This window comes from Sus scrofa, chromosome 1 (assembly GCF_000003025.6).
Source record: "Sus scrofa isolate TJ Tabasco breed Duroc chromosome 1, Sscrofa11.1, whole genome shotgun sequence".
Classification (NCBI taxonomy): domain Eukaryota; kingdom Metazoa; phylum Chordata; class Mammalia; order Artiodactyla; family Suidae; genus Sus; species Sus scrofa.
This window is the reverse complement of record NC_010443.5, coordinates 12,505,995-12,529,841: the sequence shown is the minus strand read 5'-3', so window position 1 is coordinate 12,529,841 and position 23,847 is coordinate 12,505,995. Positions and strand designations below refer to the sequence as shown.

At 39.6% G+C, this 23,847-nt stretch overlaps 1 protein-coding gene across 1 annotated transcript in view; it reads right to left on the bottom strand.

The window, feature by feature from the left end:
- The window catches only part of IPCEF1 (interaction protein for cytohesin exchange factors 1), a 91,125-nt gene extending 72,895 nt beyond the window's left edge, over positions 1-18,230 (bottom strand). The window contains 4 exon segments of the mRNA XM_021086620.1: positions 976-1,145; positions 1,765-1,804; positions 15,333-15,385; positions 16,317-18,230. Of these exon segments, the coding sequence (XP_020942279.1) occupies positions 976-1,145; positions 1,765-1,804; positions 15,333-15,385; positions 16,317-16,398 (345 nt within the window). The 5' untranslated portion in view covers positions 16,399-18,230.

Here is a 23,847-nt window from a genome sequence, read left to right as displayed (position 1 = left end):
AGTCATTTTAAAAGAATGGTGTCACGTAAAGAGAATTTTTCTGGCTTATGGCATATTTAAGTAACTTCCCCTTAATAGGTTGAAGGACATCCGCTGCTGACCTTCATTCTACCACAAAGAGAAACTCAAGCTCTCCTGAGATCAGCAGTTGCTACTCTAGGTTAGGGACGAGAGTTCCTTCATCAAAAGTCTCTGCTTAAGAGTCAACAATACTGTCGTTTTCAGAATGTTTCAAGCCAGGAAAGATCCGCACGCCTTTTAACAATAACTTTATTTCTAGCCCTTTCAACAGAAAACTAGCCTGAGAAGCAGGCCACAAAAGGGTACTGCCTCTTACAGGATAAATGAGGCAACTTTCTTATCAAGGATTGACCAAGCATCAGAGGTTTAATGCCATCCCTGCACGTGCCAAAGACCCAAGAGACAGCTGTCACCCACACACCACCACACTCAGATGAGCAATTCCAGAATCAACCCACCTAATAAAGAAGGTCAGAGGCAAAGACGGTAATGAAGAAGGAGAAATGGAACAGCTTCTGTGGACTGAATCAGTTTACACCCTGAGCAGGTCTTCAAAGTTGAGTCCCTCTCTGTTTGGGGAGCGATCTGAGCAATGTCAAGTTCCCATGTCAAGTACTGTCCATGGAAATCCTGAAATGATTAGCAGCTCTCATGGAAGAGTCACATGAATAGGTCCAGAAATCCTCCTTCAATCAGGGTAGACATGTGGGCCCCCTCTCCACACAAAGATTAGTCAAGCAGGATGGTTTTCTCCGTTGTAGAGTCCAATCAAATCACCTACGTATCTGTTAGCCCAGAAACAGTTTCTGGAACTTATTTGCTCTGTTCACAGTCCCAGAAATTCAAATGATCTCTGCCATAGGAATCACCTGCTCCACAACGATCTCTCACCTACCCTTTGTTAGGCTGGGAAGGGGCAGGGGGCGGGGGGCGGCCGGGGGGGCAAGGACTCACCAACTGATTGCTGTACCAGTACAGTGACGATCCCTTCAGCACCACCCAGAACTTTTTCCATTTGTTGCCCAGGAAAGTTCCCTTTTCCTTTTTCTTATACAGCCACCCTTGGCAGTCGGCATGCCCGAGGTCTTTACATGATATTCTCCTCCGACTCATGCTGAAAAGACCTGCAACAGTTACATGCAAAGGTAAGGAACATTGTACCCCGATGGATGAGACAGAGTGAAAGGTAACGGTTCATTGTTTACCTCCGGGAAGTTGGATTTTTCCAAGGTTTATGCAAAGTCCATGCCGGGAAAAAAAAAGCATCTATCCATTTTATTTTTAAACATTGATTTAGTGCTTGTAAGGGACAAGATGGGATCAAAGAAGCAAGGAGACTCACGTGCAAGTGTTAGTCTAAGAATATTCTTCAACAGTAGCAGAAAAAATGAAAACCGTGAGTCTGGCAGGCACATCACTGCACGGAGACAGCTTGTTTCAACAATAAGAGCTGTACTTATGCAACAGATGGGAAAGGGTTAATGCCCACCTAGAAACACAGCCACTTCCCCACTCTGTGCCAGTCTTGCTAAGCCCTATTGCATACCGCGGGGGATTAATCCAAATGAACAGCATGCCGTCATTTGGTAAAATCGATCCAAAATAACCCCCCAATTAATCTGCCATCCACCCCCAGATATTAGCATTCAGACAGACCAAAACCTGATCCTAAAGAAGGCATCGGAGAGAAAACGACACTCAACGCACACAAACAGGGGACAAAGAAACAAAAGATCTAATTACCTTGAGTTTTCTTTCTCTGCTTCCGACGCAAGGGAACCTGCTGGAAATGCAGGAAGGAAAGAAAAGAGGAAATTTCTGATTGTGTTGTAACATTTGTAAAAAGAGAAGGAGGGAGGAGGTGGCAGTGTTTATGAGCAGGATGGAAGCTAAAAAAAACTCTCCAAGCAGAGCTAAAGGGGAGCTCCTAGCTGAGGCACAAAATGTGCTAATGAGAATCAACATACATCCAGCTGCACCTGAAAAAAACTACGTAACACGGCATTTATCACTAATGTTTCCTGTTTCCACCCACAGGCAGCTTTCTCATACCACTGCAGTTAGGACAAGACAGGGTTCACTCGAGTTCTTAAAAATAATAAAATGTTTCCGCTTTTATTTATTTGGTGTGTGTGTGAAGAAAAAAAAATTTATGCCGTGCTTCTTTTTGTGCAATTTCTAAATAATAGCAATTGTTTAAATAAACCTGGAAGTTGATCACTGAGATCTCACAATACTACAGGTTCACATCAGGCTATTAAATTCCTGAACCTGCTACCCCATAGGGTTACATCTAAATCACATGAATTAAACATTCCAGAAAAAGAAATTCCACAACCTCTTTTGGTGAGATCTAAGTATTTATCAACCCTCCCTACCAGGGAATTTTTACTTACAACCAGATTTAAATTACTTATTGTCTATACGTATCTCTAAATATTTATCACAGGTTTCATGGAAGACATTAATTACCAATCTCTATTTGATACTAGCTCTTTAAATATTCAAATCAGACAAAAGACAATATCTCTGAAATATACATTTTCACAATACATTTTGAAGAATTCAGGTAAAATCATCAGACCAACAGCAAAAATCAAAAACAAAAAAAATCCTTTCAAGTTATTGTGTGTGTGTCTGTATGTGTCTGTGCGCGCTCAGAGAGACATTTTAGATTTAAAAACTTTCATTTTCTGGTCACAATATCTAAGCTGAATTTATCCAGGTTTAAATGACCCAATCTGTTATGGCAACAAGTGGAGACTTTGAAAAAATATACATTATTGAAAAGCAGTTCTAAAAATTAGTATACAACCTTATTACAACATTTCTTAATGTTATTCTAGATGCACCTGGCTAGTATTATCCATATCTAACTATTGATCTAATAACTACAATGGTTCTACTATATGTTTGAAGAGGAAATATGATGTAGTAGAAACGGGATTTTTAAATCAGAGGTCTGAGAGTTCCTGTCATGGCTCAGTGGTTAATGAACCCAACTAGGAACCATGAGGTTGCAGGTTCGATCCCTGGCCTCGCTCAGTGGGTTAGGGATCCAAAGTTGCCGTGAGCTGTGGTATAGGTCGCAGATGCGGCTTGATCCTTCGTGGCTGTGGCTGTGGCGTAGGCCCGTTGGCTACAGCTCCAATTAGACCCTGAGCCTGGGGACCTCCGTATGCCACGGGTGCAGCCCTAAAAAGACAGACAATAAATAAATAAATAAATAAATCAGAGGCCTGACTCATGGTCGTCATAATTATAGCTGTGTTACCCAAGGAAAAGTCAGTTTACCTCTCCAAACCAACTTCCTCATTTGTAAAGCCAATATGTTTATAATAATTGCAATCCTGTAGCTCTCATAAATATTTATTAAAATACATGAAAATGCGTTGAAAACTAAAAATACTTGAAATGATTATATGTAATATTATATGATTATAGATATAAACACTCCATATCTCATCAACAAAAATTTCATGATCAGCTTTTAGGATAAAGCAGGATTTGTATTTCTTTCAGCAGCCACGATGAAGTTAAAGTGCTCAAATTATATTTCCTGGGAAATGCCATACTGACTTTTCATTTTATAAATGTTGGAATAAAATTTTACCCCTGAAGAAATGAATCATCCTTATGGGGAAAAAAAAAAAAAAAAAGACAAGACAAAAGGAATAACTGCCCTAAATTTTTAGCAAGAGTGGATATGTTACAGTCACAACACATGACTAAAATTTAGACATGTTACCACGACAGAGTCCCAGACTCAGCTTCACTTCACAAAATATCTGCTACACAGCCCTGAATTTTGGTCTGAAATTCCTACCATTCCCTCAAATGGTCTCCTGGGGTCTTTTCTGTATGTAATTATCTAAGATCAGTAAAAACCTATTAACAAAATATTTTAGCTCGACTATATTATTTGGACAATGCATAGTATTCGGAAAGCTAAATTTTAGCTGAGAGCCAGGATTAAAGGCAAGGAAGAGATTAAGCAAATTTTTCTTTTTTTCTTTTTTCTTTTTGAGGACTGCACTTGGGGCATATGGAAGTTCCCAGGCTAGGGGTCAAATCAGAGCTGTAGCCACCAGCCTTTGCCACAGCCACAGCAATGCCAGATCCTTAACCCACTGAGCGAGGCCAGGGATCACACCAGCATTCTCACGGATGCTAGTCAGATTTGTTTCTGCTGAGCCATGACGGGAACTCTGAGAGTAAGCAAATTTCAACAGTGGGAACAATTTGAGAAAATCTGGGTCCAGGAGACCTCAGGGAGAACGCAAGACAAACTAAGAGACAAGGGAATAGCAAGAAAAGGGAGCTACAAACAGAGGCACTGCTAGAGGGTTCTGGCCCCATCCAAACAAGGTAAATCACTTCAGCTCGTACAAAAAAAGCATCTTTGAAAAGGCAAGAGAAAAACTTACGGTAACCAAAGGGGACAAGTGGGGCGAGGGAAAGGTGGACCGAGGGTTTGGGATGGAAATGTTCAAAATTATGTTGTGATGATGGTTGTACAACTATAAATACGATAAAGTTAATTGATTTTTTTTCTACTTTTTACAGCCATTCCCACAGTATATGGAAGTTCCCAGGCTAGGGGGGTTGAATCCGAGCTGCAGCTGCCGGCCTACACCACAGCTCAAGACAACACAAGATCCCCAACCTGCTGAGCGAGGCCAGGGATCAAACCTGCATCCTCATAGATACTGGTCAGGTTAGTAACCCACCAAGCCACAATGGGAACTCCCAAAATGCACTGAATTATTAACAAATCCAAAAGCAAAGATGAGAGAGGAAGAAGCGTGGACAGCTATAGAGAGCAAAGGCTCCATCCCTCCTGACAAGGAGCCAGTGCCACTGCTCCAACCATCCCTTAGGGCTCCCAGTATGACTGGGGGCTCCCACCACCCAACCTTAGGGCTAGAGAAATCCCCCATCAAACTGCAGGCTCTGGCACAGCTTTGCCCCAAATCAGGCTGCACCTGCGCTAGATCCTTGCACCTGGCTTGGGCCAGAAGGGGGGCTGTAGACATTATCCTGTCTCAAGCAGGGTGAGCACCCACACCAGCAGAGGACTCAGACTCTTTCTAAAGGGGAGCAAGGAGTTTAGTCATTGAGTCAACCCCCCTCTGACTGGCAGTACCTCTCCCAAAGCAAATTATTATAAAATCTGTATCAGTGCTCAAACTCCCCCCATCCCCCCCGCACCAGAAGCAGAACTGCATATTATGGAAACAATAAATTATGGGGAATTTCAGTTTCACTATATACATATATATAAAGAATTTGAAACCTAAATTGGTTTGCATGAGAGAATGAAAACAATCTTGAGAACTTTAGTGAGCTGGAGATACATCTAACTCCTGACAACAGGAAGTGGAACCAGCGAACTAGTCAGTTTCAAAAAGATCTCACATGTGGTTTTTTTTTTTCTTTTTTCACTAGGTGAGCGAGAAAAAGCCAAGCCAGCAAGCAGTAAGCATTTTATGAGACAATTTTTTGATAGGGAATTATAACTCGTTATCATAACAAATAGCTGAAGCCTAAGATACTTTTCTCACACAATTTTCTTCCCCTTGAGATGTTGTGGGTAAAACTGAAAAGTTACTCTAAATTCTGAATTTGCCCCAACATGTGAGTTTTTTTCTTTTAAATATATATTTATATATTTATATATTTTTTAAATATATTTTTTATTTAAAAAGTATTTTTCTTGTACTTTTTTTTACCTTTTTTTTTAGGGCCGCATTCTTGGCATGTGGAAGTTTCCAGGCGAGGGGTAGAATCGGAGCTGCAGCTGCTGGTCTACACCACAGCTCACGGCAACGCCAGATCTTCAACCCGCTGAGTGAGGCCAGGGATCAAACCTCCATCCTCATGGATACTAGTCAGGTTCCTTACCACTGAGCCACAACGGGAACTCCCTTCTTTTACTTTTTAAGATGATTTTTTAAAAAAATTCACTTGGTCACTAATCACTCAAAAACACACAAAGGAACTGGTTTAAAATACACAAAGGGACCTACTTTCATGTAGAATACTGGCACTAACACCAAGTACAGAGTAATTCCTATATTGACTTCTAATTTACACACTAATTGTTAACTCTTGCAATTTACCACCATAGTATATTAAAATTCACCTAAAGTGGTCCATCAGTACATGAAACTTGACAAGGATCCTGGTCTTAGGCAAAAATATTCAGTGCTATGCTAGAAAATGGGTCCTGATTTGTGGCATTTATCTGAGTTCCATGGTATAAAACCTCAGTCATTATCGATTTTAAGCTACCAGTACTTTAACCAAGCAACAAAAACGCCTACATGTTTTAGAGCCAAGCCAGCCCCAGCTCACAGAGCTGTTCAGCCTATTTCTGCACAAATACCTTTTCCCCACAAATATCCTTCTTTCCTGGAAAATTGAATTCAACTTTCTAAAGAGAAGAGGGGGAGAGGGAGGAGGAAGGGAGAATGTAAAAGTGGGGGAGAACAACGTCCCAGGGAAGGTTTCTAGCTCAAACCACAGAATAAATGACAACAGTATAGAGAACACGGTTTAACTCAGAAGCAAACCTATTGAGTGTGATGTGCATAGGAGGCATCCGAGAGGAAATAGGGTACATAGTATTTAAGGGTCTAGGGACTTGGAGGAAATCTGGAATAAAGGGATAAAATTAGGAATCATCAGTGCACAGAGGGTGGAAGTCTTGAGTTTGGGTAAGATCTCCCAGATGTGTAGAGTGTCAAAAGGTCGAAGTAAGAATCGGAAGAAAGACCAATGTGTTTACACAGAAGCATCAGGAAAGGACACTCAAGGAGGCTAAGCAGAACAGCAAAGGAAAATAAGAATATCAGGAGAGAGGTTGTCCTGGGGGTGAGGGAGAGCTGAGGGGAAAGGCGAGCCCAAACCATCCCATACTTCCAGGATAAAAGAGAAAGAAAACGTTACTAGAGACCTTGGCAAAGCAGTTTCAGTGTCAAGTTGGCAAGTCAGGGGTTGGAGAAGGAGAGGAATTGAAGAAGTCAACAAAAGTTTCCTTAAAAAAGACACATGCACCCGCATGTTCATTGCAGCACTATTTACAATAGCCAAGACATGGAAACAACCCAAATGTCCATCAACAGATGATTGGATTAGGAAGATGTGGTATATATACACAATGGAATACTACTCAGCCATAAAAAAGAACAAAATAATGCCATTTGCAACAACATGGATGGAACTAGAGACTCTCATACTGAGTGAAGTAAGTCAGAAAGACAAAGACAAATACCATATGATATCACTTATAACTGGAATCTAATATACAGCACAAATGAACATTTCCACAGAAAAGAAAATCATGGACTTGGGGAATAGACTTGTGGCTGCCTGGGAGGAGAGGGAGGGTGTGGGAGGGATTGGGAGCGTGGGGTTATCGGATGCAAACTATTGCTCTTGGAATGGATTTACAACAAGATCCTGCTGAGCAGCATTGAGAACTATGTCTAGATACTTATATCGCAACAGAACAAAGGGAGGGAAAAAAATGTATACATGTAAGAGTAACTTGGTCCCCATACTGTACAGTGGAAAAAATAAATAAAATAAAATTTAAAAAATAAAATAAAATAAAATTAACTATACCCCAAACACATTAAATTTTAAAATTTTGGAAAAAAAAAAAAAAAAAAGTCAACACAGGATTGAAGACACGTCTTTCCAGAATCTTGACGGCAAAGAAGAGACGTGGTAGTAAGAAGAGGGCATGGGGCCAAAGACAGATTGTCACATGCTCTCGTCAGAACCACTGCTCCTCTGCTTACAATTTCTCCTGCAGTAAGTGACAGATACACATCTATTCACTGATAGGGGGATGTTGAAATTGAAAAGCAATTTAATAACATCAAAAGTATCAAAACGTCTCAACTATATTCATATTCTAACTCACTGAATTCACATTCCTTTCATTTCTTACTTTTTTGATTTTATTTTTAAGGGAATGAAACACACATACACACTTGTTTTCCTACCTACAACTTCCCTTTCCCATTTCCCTCTCATTCACCCCAGGTTACACGAAGCTAAATGTGACATTTGCCATTCCATACAATTTTAGTATTTCTAAGCAATATTTAACGATACTATAAACAAAGGCATTAACGGGAATATTTAATGTTAGTATTGTGAGGTTTTTATTGAAGCATAGTTGATTGATAATATATTCATTTCAGGGGTACAGCACATCAATTCAGTTGTATACGTGTGTGTGTGTGTGTGTATGTGTCTGTGTGCAGGGGCGGGTGTACTCTTCAGATTCATTTCCTTTATAGCTTATTACAAAATATGGAGTATAGTTCCCTGTGCTATACAGGTCCTTGCTGATTATCTACTTCTATATAGCAGTGAATATATGTTAATCCCAACCTTTTAATTTGTCCATCCCCCCACCCTTTCCCCTTTGTATTTGTTTGTTTGTTTGTTTTGTCTTTTTGCATTTTCTAGGGCGGCACCCTCGTCATATGGTGCCGGGTAGGGGTCTAATCAGAGCTGTTGCTCCGGCCTACACCACAGCCACAGCGATGCAGGATCCGAGCCGCGTCTGCTATCTACACCACAGCTCACGGCAACGCCAGATCCTTAACCCACTGAGCGAGGCCAGGGATTGAACCCTCAACCTCATGGTTCCTAGTGGGATTCGTTTCCGCTGTGCCACCGCAGGAACTCCCCCAATTTTTTACTTTATATTCTACCTTTCTTAGCATATTTTAAATCTGCTTTGGAGTTTAGGTTTGCAGAGTTGTCAGTGGAAGGATTTCATGTGTGCTCTCCTGCCCTCTCCCCTCTCTCTCTGCCTCTCCCTCTCTCCCTCTCTCCTTCCCTTTCCCCTATGATGCCCACGGCTCCATCTTTATCACTTTGGAAGCTGCCTCCACTTGGTGTAGAATCAGTCCCACAATCACGTCCTCAGGCAGTCATGGAAAATCTTGCTAATCCAGTTGCTGACCTGGCTGGTGACTGGGTTTTGTTACCATGGCCCTATTCCTCCTTCCCTGGGCCCTCAGGGAGCTTGTGTAATTGTATAACCCTAGACAGTGGTTTGACAACCATTATCGTTTCATCGGTAGCCCCTTTCACAAGTGGGGGAGCCCCACGGACCGTTGTCCTCAGGAAGAGAGCGTAGCCCTCTCACATCCAGTGGGGCATTTCATGGCGCCTTAACCTGGGCCAGGGGGCAAACCACTTCCTGCTCCCAAGGAGGGTGGGTGCCCATCAGGCCCACAGCTTCCGTCATGCTGCTGCTTTGCCCTTCCCATCCCTAGACATGAGTACAGTGTTTTCCAGCCTAAATGTGCTTTTCTGGGCTCCTATGTTTCTCTTTGTCTCTCATGACTCTCTATTCGCAGCAGAGTGGGGTCACTGCGTGGGAACCTGCAGGGCTATGACTGGATGGAAACCACTCATTTCAGGTACGAGAGTCCATCTCAAAACACGATTTAACTGGCAAGTGAGTCCTTTCCCACAGGATCCTCAATACACCACCAAGACATCTGTCCATTCCTCTCCTGGGACCTTAAATTTTTTCTATTCTGCAGAAATATCAGGCACTTGAACCACTCCGTCTGTACCTTTGAATGCTCTATTCCCTTCCCCCGGTTTTCATCTGCTTAACGCTTACTCATCCTTTCAGACCGAGTCAAATGCCACCTCCAACCATGAAGCCCTCTCTGACTTTAGAAGGCAGTTAGCTCTCATTACTAATCCCACATTCGTTTAGTGTTATTTATTTGCAATCACTGCAATAATGGACTTACATTATTTCCCAAGATCTTCATGGTAGGCACTATTTTTGTCTTCCTTTTCACTAATAAGGAAATTCACCTTGGTGTGGTTAAGTAACTTCCCCTCAAATTACACATAACTAGTAGCCGAGCCAAGACTAGGACCCAGGTCAAAGGGACTCCTAAACCTATGGTTTAAGTCTATGTTACTCTACCTCTTCTGTCTTCTGTATTCCACAATGCTTTGCCAATGCCTCTGAAATGAGATTATAATCTGTTTATAGACCCAAGTGGTTGCAAACATGATACTACCACAATTCATCCAGTGGGCCAACCCAGAACCTGTGGTTAATCTCTGGCTTTTTCTTCCATCCCACATAGTTACTCAATCACTTCCCCTGTCGATGTTGCTTCTTAAAGTTTATTAAATGTCTTTTAGCAGCTCTGTAGTTGAATGACAATTCTGTTTGGCTTTAATGACGGGTCAAGACTTCAAGAGAGAACTGAGGTTCTTGAACACATCAAGACTTCAAACTCTAGCACATATCCCTATGCCTGGCACGTAGAGTGCTCAATACGTATTTACCCAAAAAATTAACTGTCTTATATCAATTTTCACTTTCTACAATGCCTTAGTAGTGGTACATGGTACCAGTGATGATTTAACAAATATCTGGAAAGCCACCTACTGTTCAGTTACTCAGAGCTGAAAATGCCTTCCATGAACATCCGCAAAGAAAAGCAGCATAAAAGTTGCTCCAACACTTCCCTCCCCCAAGAGAGACACATTGGTAAAGAATCGTCCCTGGAACCAACTGATGCTAAGTTTGAACCCACCCGGAGAGGGGGGATCCTTGGTATTTCCCTAAAGGTAAAATGGACTAGTGCTGAACAAATCTCCACTTCAAGCTAAACTACTAGTTCCTCAAAAGACACAGCTGCTTTCTCCAGCATCCTCTTTTAACCATGTCCTCCAAACACTAAGAATCTGGAGCCCAAGAAACAGGAATGCCTGGGGCAGAGGAGGGATGCTGGGAGGAGGAACACAAGCCTTCCAAGGAAGTTAACAAGCCCCTCGCAGGCATCTGTTCCCCAGACAGCTGTGGTATGCTTCTCCACTGGAAGTTCTACTTGGGACAAAAACCACGCAAAACAGCCTCCTGAGTTGGATCTGTCAGGCTTGTCCAGGGCAGCACTGGCACAGCCGACTCAACATAGAGTTATGTTGATATAGCTTCAAAAACAAGCTGCTAAAAGGTCAGCTCTTTTGAGTTGATCCAAAAATGTGAACAATAGATTCCTCACTTTGAAGATTTCTGGATATCTCTGCACCCCCGAGAGACACACCACACCACCATCCCCGAGATGGGGGGTGTGCAGGGCGTGTTCCCACGGGGGCTGAAATCACGTCTGAGCTGCTCACGGCACAGAGTGCACATACACACCAGGCAATACATGCTACTGAACGATGAATGCAGAGCCTTCTTAGAAGCACACATGCCAAGGACCAGTTGGCTGCCACACGGATCACCACGTGGATGATGGTCCAGGCAGCAGGAGATAACCCAGTGACAGCAGTGCCAGAGAAAATGCCCATTCGCCTTCAGTGAGCATGTCCACATCAGCAAAACCAAGTCAAGCCAAGTAAACCACAATTTATACCTAGAGACGTTTGTTTCCAGAAAAACTTTTTCACTTGACATTTTCTTCCAGGCAATATTGAATGAAGGGAATTTATTTTCAACAATTTTTGAGAAAGCACTGTCATAAAGTTTTGATCTAAGATAATGCTGACATTTCTTCCCCACTGGAGCCATCTCTGGATGTAAGAAATCTCAGAAGCTTTAGGTATAAGAATTATGTACAGTGTTAAAAAGGGATGATGTGTCACATTCCCTCTGAGCCTTGTCATCATTAAATTAAGGCTGTCTTCCTTCCTTAGCTAAAATGTTGTTAGGAAAATCTGAGACTCGAGAACTTTCTCAATCAAACATTCAAGATTCATACACCAAGCTCTCTTTCTCTCTGTTTAATCTATCTATCTACCTATCTCTATTTATTTTAGTAAGAATGAAAATGAAAGAAAGCTAAGTCAAAATGATTTGTGTATAATTTGTAATCACTAAAGTGTGGCTTATGGAAAGCCTTATAAGAATCAAGAACTACACCAATGGCTGTTTAGTGATTGTACCAAATCTAATCATTATGTTGAAAGCTTCCCAAAAAGCTATGACCCAGATTCTAAAGGTGAGTATGCTAGTGCTTTCTTTCAGGCCACAATTTGGTAAATTATGGCCTTTGTTTCTTCTACCACCACTCACTGCACAATGACTCAGCGCCAAGGACCAGAGATTCAACGGCACTCAAGCTCTAACACAGCTTCCAGAGAAACAGAAAAACGAGAACTGAACAAGGATAATGAGGTCTGCAGCCCATTAGCGTAATTGCCCAGAACTGGGGAGTCAGGGAAGCCCCCTTCCTCCCAGATAAAGACCTGCCCATAAGAGGCTGTGACATGGGGATGCAGGTACAAGCCAGGAAGCTTTGACCACACAGTACAGGCAGGGTTTAGGCGAGGTAACCATAGTCAGGGTGGCCGGGTCACATCACAAAGGGCCTGGTAAGTTATGTTTGAAAGGATAAAGTTTATCTGAAAGCCAGTGTAAGTTATCCCACAGACGGAATCAAGTGGCAAAATCACATCTGCATTAAGGAAAAGCCGCCCTGCTGTGGAGCAAGTGGAGACTGGTCGGGGGCAGGTGCAGAGAGAGGCAAAGAGCCGAGTGCACAGAAGGAAAGGCAAGTGTTGTGTCTTGGAGAACTATCTAGGAGGCAAAACAGGCAGAACTTGGTGAGTTAATATTTCTGATTTTGTGTGAAGCTATCGCTTTGAGATTCTGCTGTTTTCCTTTGGAAGAGAGAACATCAGAGGAAGCAAAAGCATACGATCAGATAACAACAACGCAGATTAACGAAAAAGAACAATGCTTTTTTACTACACACATAAGACAATTTCAAATGCTGAGAATCTAGTTTCTTGAACAGTTTTATTAGCACGGTTTCCCACGCCAACTTCAGTGATAACTACCACGTCAGGATCAACAAAGATGCCTTAAAAGTATCACCCTTCCCCCACCAGATGGTGGGCTTCTCACCTTCCTACCCCAGCACCACACAGAGAGTTTAGCACATGTAGTGCAATAAATGTTAGTTTAGTGGAAATGAAATATAATTCAGGATGTGATTAGGTCAAATGTGTCAAGCCTACCGAAACTACCTAGCATAAAAATAGGTCTCCTGTGCTACACTGTATTTAGAGAACAAATGACAGCAGAAAATTGAACTAATTTTCTAAATGGAAAGATAAAATAGGGTAACCACTGAAAACAGCTGGAAGAAATGCTTGAGAAAGACATTAAGCAGCACCGCCCAGACACTGATGGCTGTGAGATAAAAATAACAGGTACACAGACACCCAAGGAGAGCTGAGCTGATTGAATCTAGGAGTGAAAGATGCCTCATGAAATGAGAAAGACCCAAAAATAGCCAGAGTTCCCACCAAGAAGAACAGAATCCACTTGTGCCCAAGGGGAAGCAGATTATACATCATAATGCTAATTTCTCTAGGTTGGAAACTATACGATGATATGTTAATTCTTTGGTGATCATATCTGCCGTCTTTGTTCCAAAACCTAAGGTTATAATTTTTTAAGACATGTAGATTTTAACTCATTGCGGGTCATGAGTAAATCACCAATTCCTACCTATTATTATGGCGGATACATGATAGACTCAGGAGAGGTAATCAATGAATATTTCAGCAAAGAATGAATGAAAGAATTTATTAAAGTCCTTAGATGCTCCCTTATTATCCTATTTATTTTTTTAATTTTTATTTTTTTAGTTGTTATTTCCCCAATACAATTGTTTTCCTACTGTAGAGCATGGTGACCCAGTTACACATATATGTACACATTCTATTTCCTCACATTATCCTGCTCCATCATAAGTGACTAGACAGAGTGCCCAGTGCTACACAGCAGGATCTCATTGCTAGTCCATTCCAAAGGCAACAGTTTGTCCCTTATTATCTTAATTTCTGTCTCCTCTTAAATATAAGATGAACTCTTTCCAGTTGGAAGACTGCCTTTTTTTCCAATGGCGAAAGTGACGCAATATAAGAATTAACCCTGGCACCACCTTTCTCAAGGATCCAACAGTCCTAACTCTTTCTTTTCATGTCTTTGTTCCACATAACACATACACGAGTGCTTATAATCACATGCATTTTTTTCTTTTTAATAATTGTCATAAACTTTGGCATCACTGAACTTGAGTCCCCCTGACTGTCTTTACAGATCTGTGATATCCATTTGCTTTTCCCTTGACCATAGGACCTTCTTTAACACCCTTTATGCCACATATTTTTATATCTAATTCTAGCAAAAATCTTCTCTTGCAGCCACATTTATTCTTAGCTGTTCCTCTTATTTATCTTCACTGTGATTATTCGCATTTTTATTATCAACACATTCATTCATGTCCAAAGAATCAAATTTTCCTCTTCCTGCAAGTTTTAGATAGTGTATTTCCTAGGTTGCATAACAGACAATAATTTGCATTTGCATTTTCAGTTTTCTGCAGCCCTGTGTCCCAAAATTTCCTCCATTTTTCATCATTAGCAAGCTTTTCCTCCTCGTGTAGAAGTAACATCAGAATTAAAGTGCTTGCATTGCCTTCTCTCTTTCTGGGACTTGAAATTGTTAACAAGCAGAGAATTAATATGCTGTGCTGCTTTGTCGTAAGGTGGCCCTTCAAGGAGCTGTCTAGTTCCCTCGATTTCTCCATCACTATTGTTACAACCTACATTGACATCCATGTTCTAATATGCAACAGGAAACCATTGCCTTTGTTTCCTACCTGGCAGGAAGCCTATGCTATGTTCTCTTGACATCCCACGTCTGATTCTGCTTCTGGCTCTACTCCAAAAACTCTGTCCTATGCATCCACCACAAGGTCATTAAATTTGCCAAAAGAGGCACACCATCCAATCCCACACTCCCCTACATCCGCATTTATTAGAAGTGTCATGTTACTTATATCAGTTTTTCCCTACATAAGTTTCCTCCTCTAATAGAGGAAACTTGCTCAACTGACTTACCTAATTTAGGCAAATGTATGGCTATAAAATTATTTTAATAGGAACCTACAATTTCAGCGTAACACTTAGCAGAATTACTCCCATAAAAGTTGCAAGAGAGATTACACTATACCGTAGCTAATTTAAAGAGGAAATAATTTATGTACAGTATGTTAAAATCATGGAGGGGGTTTCCTTTAAAAGTAAATAGCTCGGAATCTTAAACAAATGCTTGATGATCATAAGAAACTCTCAAACTCTAATAAAAGTATCATGTAATTTCATTGTGACTAATCAAATGGAGGACAATAAACAGCTAGCCAAACTCAAAGTCAAATTGATTGTTTTTTAATCATTCATCAAACTAATGATTAACATCTAAAATCTGGAGTTTCCAAAGTACTTACAAGATCATTGCCATCAGTAGCCATGTGTGATGTCAAATTGGTAGGAACAAAAGCTAGAAAAGAAGAAAGATTTTCAATTAAATGTGGGATTAAATTGTTCATAAAAGTATATATCACTTTAACAGGAGGAAAGGCATTTCTATTTTGATTGACGACATTCACAATAAAAGCAACTAAGTACATGGCCTTTAAGCCAAAATAAACCAACTGTTACACACTGAGTTCATAACATAAGCCAGAATTTCATCCGCATGTTTCTCAGTATTCTTTCAAGTCTACAACAAGATGAATATATTTTTATCTTCTTAATATTGTAGTACCTATACACATGTATCTTTGAAAAGTGAAAATATTTTCCTCTTCATGATGGACAACGCACTATAAGATGTGGAAATATTTGATCCATTACTATTGCTCTGATGGTGTTAACTAAACAATTTCAAATATGTAACTAATCCCTCTGCTTCAGAAGTCCCAACTTTAATATGAAGATGAGCCCCTTTTGATGTATTGCACTTTGTAGTGGATTACCTAAAAAGCAAGACACTGTGGTTTCAAGAAAAGGAGATGAAAACAGACAGAAAAAGGTCTCATATTTTCAGACTTTGACAAGCAAGAAACTTGTTAAACATCCACAACCCAACGAAACTCTCCCCAAAGCAGAGAGCCTTTCACCTCTTCCCAGATCCATAACCTATGTGACTTTATTACCAATGGTTCTCAAAATCTGCAAAACATATGTACAACCCTTTTTCATGTCAAAAATGCCATATTTATATTACATAGATATGAATAAAATGTTTACTTGTGAAATTCCAAGAAGAAAAACCACAATAAAAAGACTGACCAATTTAATTACTTAATTTTTAACTTATTTGTTCAAAAAATACACTAAGACATAAATAGAAAATCAAATAACAAGCTGATGAAAATAACTATAATATATATTTAACATATAAGAATCATAACATAAGGAGTTCTTACCAGTAAGAAAACAATAAGCAGACTGGGAGATCAAGATGGCAATATAGAAGGATGTGGAGCTCACCTCCTCCCACAAATACATTAAAAATACATCTACAAGTGGAATAATTCTCAAAGAATACCCACTGAATGCTGGCAGAAGATCTCATACAACCAAAGCTGGAAAAAAAAAATCACCATATAACTGGGTAGGACAAAAGAGGAAAAAATGAATCAGGACCCTCACCCTGGGAACCCCTTTCACTGGCTAGGAGTCGATAGGGAGCTTCAGAGGCTCAGAGGACAGCAACTGGCTTGCAGCAGACAGGACAGAGAGAGAACTGCACAGAAGATCCTGGCACCTCCCTTCATGCCCCAGCCTGAGATGCATACCTGCTGGAGTGTATAGCAGCTGAACGTTGACACTTAGGCTTCAGCAGACAGACCTAGGGAGACGATTTGGTCTGGCTGTGTGAGGACAGTCCCAAGGGCCTCAAGAGTAGTCTGGGCCACAGCTGGAGGTGTGTGCAGGACAGATAGGAGCCCTACTATCAATGCATATGTCAAGGGAGAGCTGTGGCCCCCATCATAGCAGCCCCCTTCTCAGCTTGCTCACAGAGGACACAGCCCCACATCTACAAGCTCTGGAAGTGCACAAGCACCTGGGGGTTGCCTACAGAGAGGTGGAGCTGAAATCTGAGCCAATTCCCTGAAGGTACTCGACTTTCATGGATTTATGCCACTGGCAGCTTTGTGAGCACAGTGCCTGAGGGACTTCCGAGCTGTTTGCTGGCTTTCCCTCTTCTGAGATGGGGCAGAGGGCAGTTTCAACAATAGTGTACTTAGTGAGCACGCACAACAGGTGACAGAGTGCATGTTCCAGTGGAGGAATACTCAGCAGCTCTTTTCCCAGTGGGAGGGTTACAGTCCTGCCTACCTCACACTACAGCTTAGGACCAGATCTGGAGCTTCTGCTCCAACAACTGTGGAGTAGACCTTGCCTCTGACAGGTGTCTGACAACCACTGACAAAAAGGAGACCCCTTGTCCAATGCCCTGTGCAGGCTTTGGTCACCACAACACCAATCACACCCCTTATCAAGGGGATAATGACCAGCATACCTTGAGGAAAGATGAGGCAGGCATCCATAGCAAAAACAGCCCTCATATCAAAAATATTAGATTTAACAGACTACACTGGAATGATTCCACATAAAAACAGCCCTTCGAGACCATATTAGATAACTGTTTCTTCTAAATTCGTAGAGTTAGAGAAATATAAGGAAAATGAAGATGCAGAGGAACCACACCCAACTAAAAGAACAAGAGAAGTTTCCTGAAAGAACAATGAAACTGACTTCTCCAGTCTACTAAACCCAGAATTCAAAAAGAAAGTAATAAAAATCCTGAAGGAATTAAGAAAGGCTATTGATAGAAATGCTCTGTCACAGAAACTAGAAACTTATAAAGAGAAGCCAATCAAAATTAGACAGTTCAACTGCCTAGATGAAAATCAAGCCAAAGGCAAAAAACAGAAAACTAAATAACGTGAAGAATAACTAAGTAATCTGGCAGATAGAACAATGGCAATCCCCCAATCAGAACAATAGACAGAAAGACAAATGGAAAAAAAAATGAAAGCAACATACAAGACTTATGAGATAATATAAAGCATTCCAATCTATGCACAATAGGGATCCCAGGAGAAGAAAGAGAAAAGGGCATCCAAAATGTATTTGAAGAGATTATGGCTGAAAACTTACCAAACCTAAAGAAGGAAACATATCCAGATACCAGAAGCACAGAGGAGGGTCCTAAACAAGATGAACCCAAGCAGACCTACACCAAGACGTATTATAATTAAAATGACAAAGGATAAAGATAAAGTGAAGATTGTAAAGGCAGCAAGATAAAAACAAAGACTTCGTTACAGGGAACCCCCATAAGACCATCAGTTGATTTCTCTACAGAAGTAGTGCAGGCCAGAAAGGAGTGGCAAGACATATTCAAAGTCCTGAAGGGAAAAAACCTAGGACACTCTCTCCAGCAAGACTATCATTTAGAATAGGAGAGATCAAGAATTTCTCAGACAAGCAAAAACTGAAAGCATACAACAATATTAAATCTATCCTAAAAGAAATATTGAAAGGTCTTCTCTAAGGAGAAGAGAAGTAAGGCCCTACAGAAAAGGGGAAATCACAATAGGAAAAGCAAGCACATAAGTACATAGATTTAAAAAAATCAGAACATTTTTTAATGTGATTATAACTACAATGAACAACAAAAGGATAAACATGAATATGTAAAAGAGAACATCAAAATCATAAAATTGGCAGGAGGGGAGTGAGAAAATGTGGTCTTTTTTTAGAATGTGTTTGAGCTTATAAGACTAGCAATATAAAGCAACTAGATACAGTAATGGGCTAACATACTTGAAATACACAGTAACCACAAATCAAAAACATACAATAGATTCACAAAAAACCAAAAAGAAGAGAAATCATGAATAATACAAAAGAAAACAATAAAAGGAAAAAAACAAAAAGAAAAAAGAGAATAAAGAAGAAAGATAACATCAATTGGAAACAAGGTTTAAAATGTCATTAAATACATACCTATCAATAATTACCTTAAATGTCAGTGGACTAAATGCTCTTATCAAAAGACAAAGAGTGGAAGACTGGATAATAAAACAAGAATATACAACATGCTTCCTACAAGAGACCTGTTTTTGGGCAAAGAACACACATAGATTGAAAGTGAGGGGATGGGAAAAGAAAGATATTTCATGCAAATGGAAATGACAAGAAACTGTGGGTGGCACTACTCATATAAGACAAAATAAACAATGAAGGTCAAAAGAAGGACACTATATAATGATAAAAGGATGAATATAAGAAGAGACTATTATACTCATTAACATATATGCATCGAGTATAGGAGCACCTAGATACATAAAACAAATACTAACAGACATAAAGGGAGCAATTGAGGGGATACCATAACAGTAGGAGATTTTAACACCCCACTGACATCAATGAACAGCTCTTCCAGATAGAAAACCAATAAGGCAAAGAGAAACCCTAAATGACACAGTAGAACAATTAGACTTAGTTGATATCTTCAGGACCTTCCCTCCAAAAAAAAGAAAAAAACCAGAACACACATTATTTTCAAGCACACATGGAACATTCTCTGGGATAGAGGATATGCTAAGGCACAAAACAAACCTCACCAAATTTAAGAAGGGAGAAACATTTTCAAACATCTTTTCTTTTTTTGTCTTTTTGACTTTTCTAGGGCCACTCCCGTGGCATATGGAGGTTCCCAGGCTAGGGGTCCAATTGGAGCTGTAGCCACAAGCCTACACCAGAGCCACAGCAACTCGGGATCAGAGCCACATCTGGGACCTACACCACAGCTCACAGCAACACCAGATCCCCAATCCACTGAGGGAGACCAGGGATCGAACCCACAACCTCATGGTTCCTAGTTGGATTCATTAACCACTGAGCCATGACGGGAACTCCTCAAACATCTTTTCTGACCACAATGGCATGAAACTAGAAATCAACCACAGAAAGAGAAACAAAGGGGAAAAAAAACAATTTACATGGAGACTAAACAACATGCTAGTAAAAAACCAAGGATTCAACAATGAAATCAAAGAGGAAATTAAAAAATACCTCAATACAATTGACAATGCAAACACAAACATACAAAATCTATGGGCTGCAAGAAAAGCAATCCTAAGAGAAACATTCATAGTAATAAAAAAAAAAAAGAAAAATCTCAAATAAACAACCTAACCTACCACCTAAAAGAATGAGAAAAAGAACAAACAAAACCTAAAGTCAAATTGTTCACATAGATAAAAACCAATAGTGGGACCCAGAACTCTCAATAATATTTATTATTTTCCAGTAATAAATAATATTCATCCATATGTATGTTTCATAATTAGGAGGGACGCTTCACCTACATCATTAAACAATGCATTTTCAATAAAAACATTTACCTCCTGTACTGATCAGTATTTGTCAAATTTGTAACATATTCATATTATTTGTTATGTACCAATAATAATTGTAATAATAACTCACTCCAAATGAAATCCTCTATGGCTTAAAGAACCATGTCACCTCAAAATTTTTAAATTAATTTCCCTTAAAATATATATAATTGTTGAAATGCATTATAGATTTATCAATAGAAGTTTTCAAGCACAAAAATATTATATAATTGAATGAAAAATCCATGGAATATTGGAATAAAAATATGAGTTCAGAGGGAAAAACAGGGAGGAATATAAAATGTAAAACCCCAAGGATTCTTTAAAAAAAAACACTTATCAAATTTCTTTTGTGTGTGTGTGTGTGTGTGTGTGTGTGTGTGTGTGTGTGTCTTTTTTGTCTCTATAGGGCCACACCTGCAGCATACGGAGGTTCCCAGGCTAGGGGTCAAATCGGAGCTGCAGCTGCCAGGCTACACCAGAGGCACAGCCTTATCAGATCCAAGCGGTGTCTGGGACCTACACCACAGCTCACGACAACACCAAATCCTCAACCCACTGAGTGAGGCCAGGGATCGAACCCACAACCTCATGGTTCCTAGTCAGATTTGTTTCCACTGTGCCACTATGGGAACTCCTCAAATTCCTATTTTTAATGCATAAGTTATATTTAAAGAGTACTATTATCTTTTCACTATCAAGATTTATAATATGCCAGAAATTACATATTTTCAACAATTTAAACATATGATAAAAACTCTGGGTGACAATTTAAACTGTGAGGGAATACACAGGGTTTTCATATTATTTCATGGATACACAACCAAAAAAATGTTTTAAAACTATTGCACACACATGGTTTAGGGTCAAAGAGATTTCACTCTACCACTTGTTAAATGTGGAAACTTCTGAAAATCATTTAATTTCCCTAAATAACAAGTGTCATCTGTTAAACAGAAATAAAACAAAACAGAAATAAAAAAAATAACCAACTGATAGAGTTTTGGTGAGAATTAAGTGAAATATCATATGGGAAACACACATATACTCAATAAGAAGTAGCAATTACCTAGAATGGGAGCAATTACCTAGAAATAGCTTTGTTATAGAGAACTATTCTTCCTAATGGAATTAGCACACAACTAAAGGGTTTGAGCAAGTGAGATAACAGGTTTCATCAAATAAAATAGCTTCCACACTTGAAGGTTGATTAAACTCCCTAGCCTCCTCTCCTGGAGGCATTTTTGGTACCTTATTTCAGAGTTTAAGGGAACAGTTTTCTCAGTCATATTTGAGGCAAGTTATCTCCTTTAAAGAACAATTTCTTAACATACCACAACATGAGGCTTAGCCAAAACAATGAAGTTATCAATATTTTTTAAGTAAGTGAAATGAAATAAAATATATTTCTGATCAGCTCTGTAATTGAAAAGTGGAAAACACATTTCATTACTAAATGAATAATACTGTTAATTTCAGAGAAGAGTTTTTTTTTTCCTCTTAATATATACTAGTTGTTGTGGACTGAATGTGTGTGTTCCCACAAAATTCTCATAGGAAATCTCCTTCTCAGTGTTTTGGTATGTGGAGGTGGGGCTTTGGGGAGGTAATTAGGTCCTGAAGGGGAAGCCCTCATAAATGAGATTAGTGTCCTTAATAGAAGTGGCCAGCTCACTCTCTCCACCATGTGAAGTCACAAGAAGAGCCAGAAGTCTGTAACCCAGAAGAGGGTTCTCTCCAAAACCAGAACATGCTGGCACCTTCATCTTGGACTTCCCACGTTCAGAACTGCGAGAAAAGAATTTCTGTTGTTGATAAGCCACCTAGTTTATGATATTTTGCTATAGCAGTCTAAACTAAGATATTGATGAAATCATTCCCTTTTGTTTTAACACAAACAGAAAAATTTAAAAATTTTAAAAAAATAAAAGTGCATTCTAGCAATTTATTTTAGAAACTGTTTGGTAAATTAGTTAAGTCAAAAATACAGACACTGCACAGATGGCCAAAAAAATACATGAAAAGATGTTCAACATCACTAATTATTAGAGAAAAGCAAATTAAAACTATTATGAGGTACCACCTTACACCAGCCAGAAGGGTCATCATTAAAAAGTCTACAAACAATAAATGCTGGAGAGAGTGTGGAACAAAGGTACCCTCTCGTACTCTTGGTGGGAATGTAAATTGGTACAACCACTATGGAAAACAGTATGGCAATTCCCCAAAAAACTAAAAGTAGAATTACCATTTGATCCAGCAATCCCACTCTTGGACATCTATCTAGAGAAAACCATGGCTTGAAAAGATACATGCACTCCAATGTTCATTTCAGCACTATATATAATAATCAAGACACGGAAGCAACTTAATGTCCATGGACAGAGGAGTGGATAAAGAGGTTGTGGCACATATACACAATGGAATATTACTTAGCCATAAAAAGGAACGAAATAATGGCATTTGCAACAACATGGATGGACATAGAAATTATCATGCTAAGTTAGTCAGACGGTGAGACACAAACATCATACTCTAGCATTTATATGTGAAATCTAAGAAAAGGATACAATGAACTCCTTTGCAGAACAGAAACTGACTCATAGACTTTGAAAAACTTACGGTTCTGAAAAGAGACAGTTTGGGAGAGGGGAGGGACAGGCTGGGATTTGGGATGGAAATGTAATATTGGGTTTTGATGATGGTTGTACAACTACAAATATAATAAAATTCATTGAGTTTTTAAAAAATATGGACTCTGGTCTTATATACTTTTAACCAGAACATAGACCAAGAATATCAATATGCAATAAATGCACTATTGATAAAGCAGGCAGTTAATACTATGATTGATATTTTTAAAGCCAAAAAAAAATTCACTAAAGGCAATTATAGGTTTAATTGATCCAAAAGTAACTGTCTTGATTATTCTCCAATGGACATTATAATCTTTGGGTGAATGCAGCAAAATAAGCACCACATCTACTGTTGTAAATATTTTTTTAAAAAATACAATTTATTGTGATTTAGCAATAATTTTCCAATTGAAAGAAACTACAGGCTAGGTTTACTGTCTTTTTCACAGAGCCTTAGGTGAAAACAGCATAACTGAACAAAAATTTAAAACACCGACAGCTTAACTCACATCATGCTTATCCTTTAGAAATACAACGTTAGCATTTGATGAGACGTCTCAGAACCACAATCCATGAGTTGAGGCAAACAATGTGCAGTATTCTTAATCCAGCTCTTTGGAAACAGAAAATGCTGGTCCTTCTAGAGGCAGAAGTCTCAATCATCAAAAAGCATGTAAAGCCTGTGGCAACAAAGTGTACACTTAATTAGCCATGGGAGTAAATCTCTCCTGTTAAGAGATTGTTCATCCTAGCAATGCCGCAAGAAGTAGGAGAGAAATTTCATCTTTGCTTACACGTTAAAGCCAAAGTGAAGGACATGGAACAATCCATTGATTTCGCTACTTAGCCGCAGACCTCTTGTTAAAGCAGAGCAGGAGAGAAGGGAGCCAAGTGCGAGATGACTT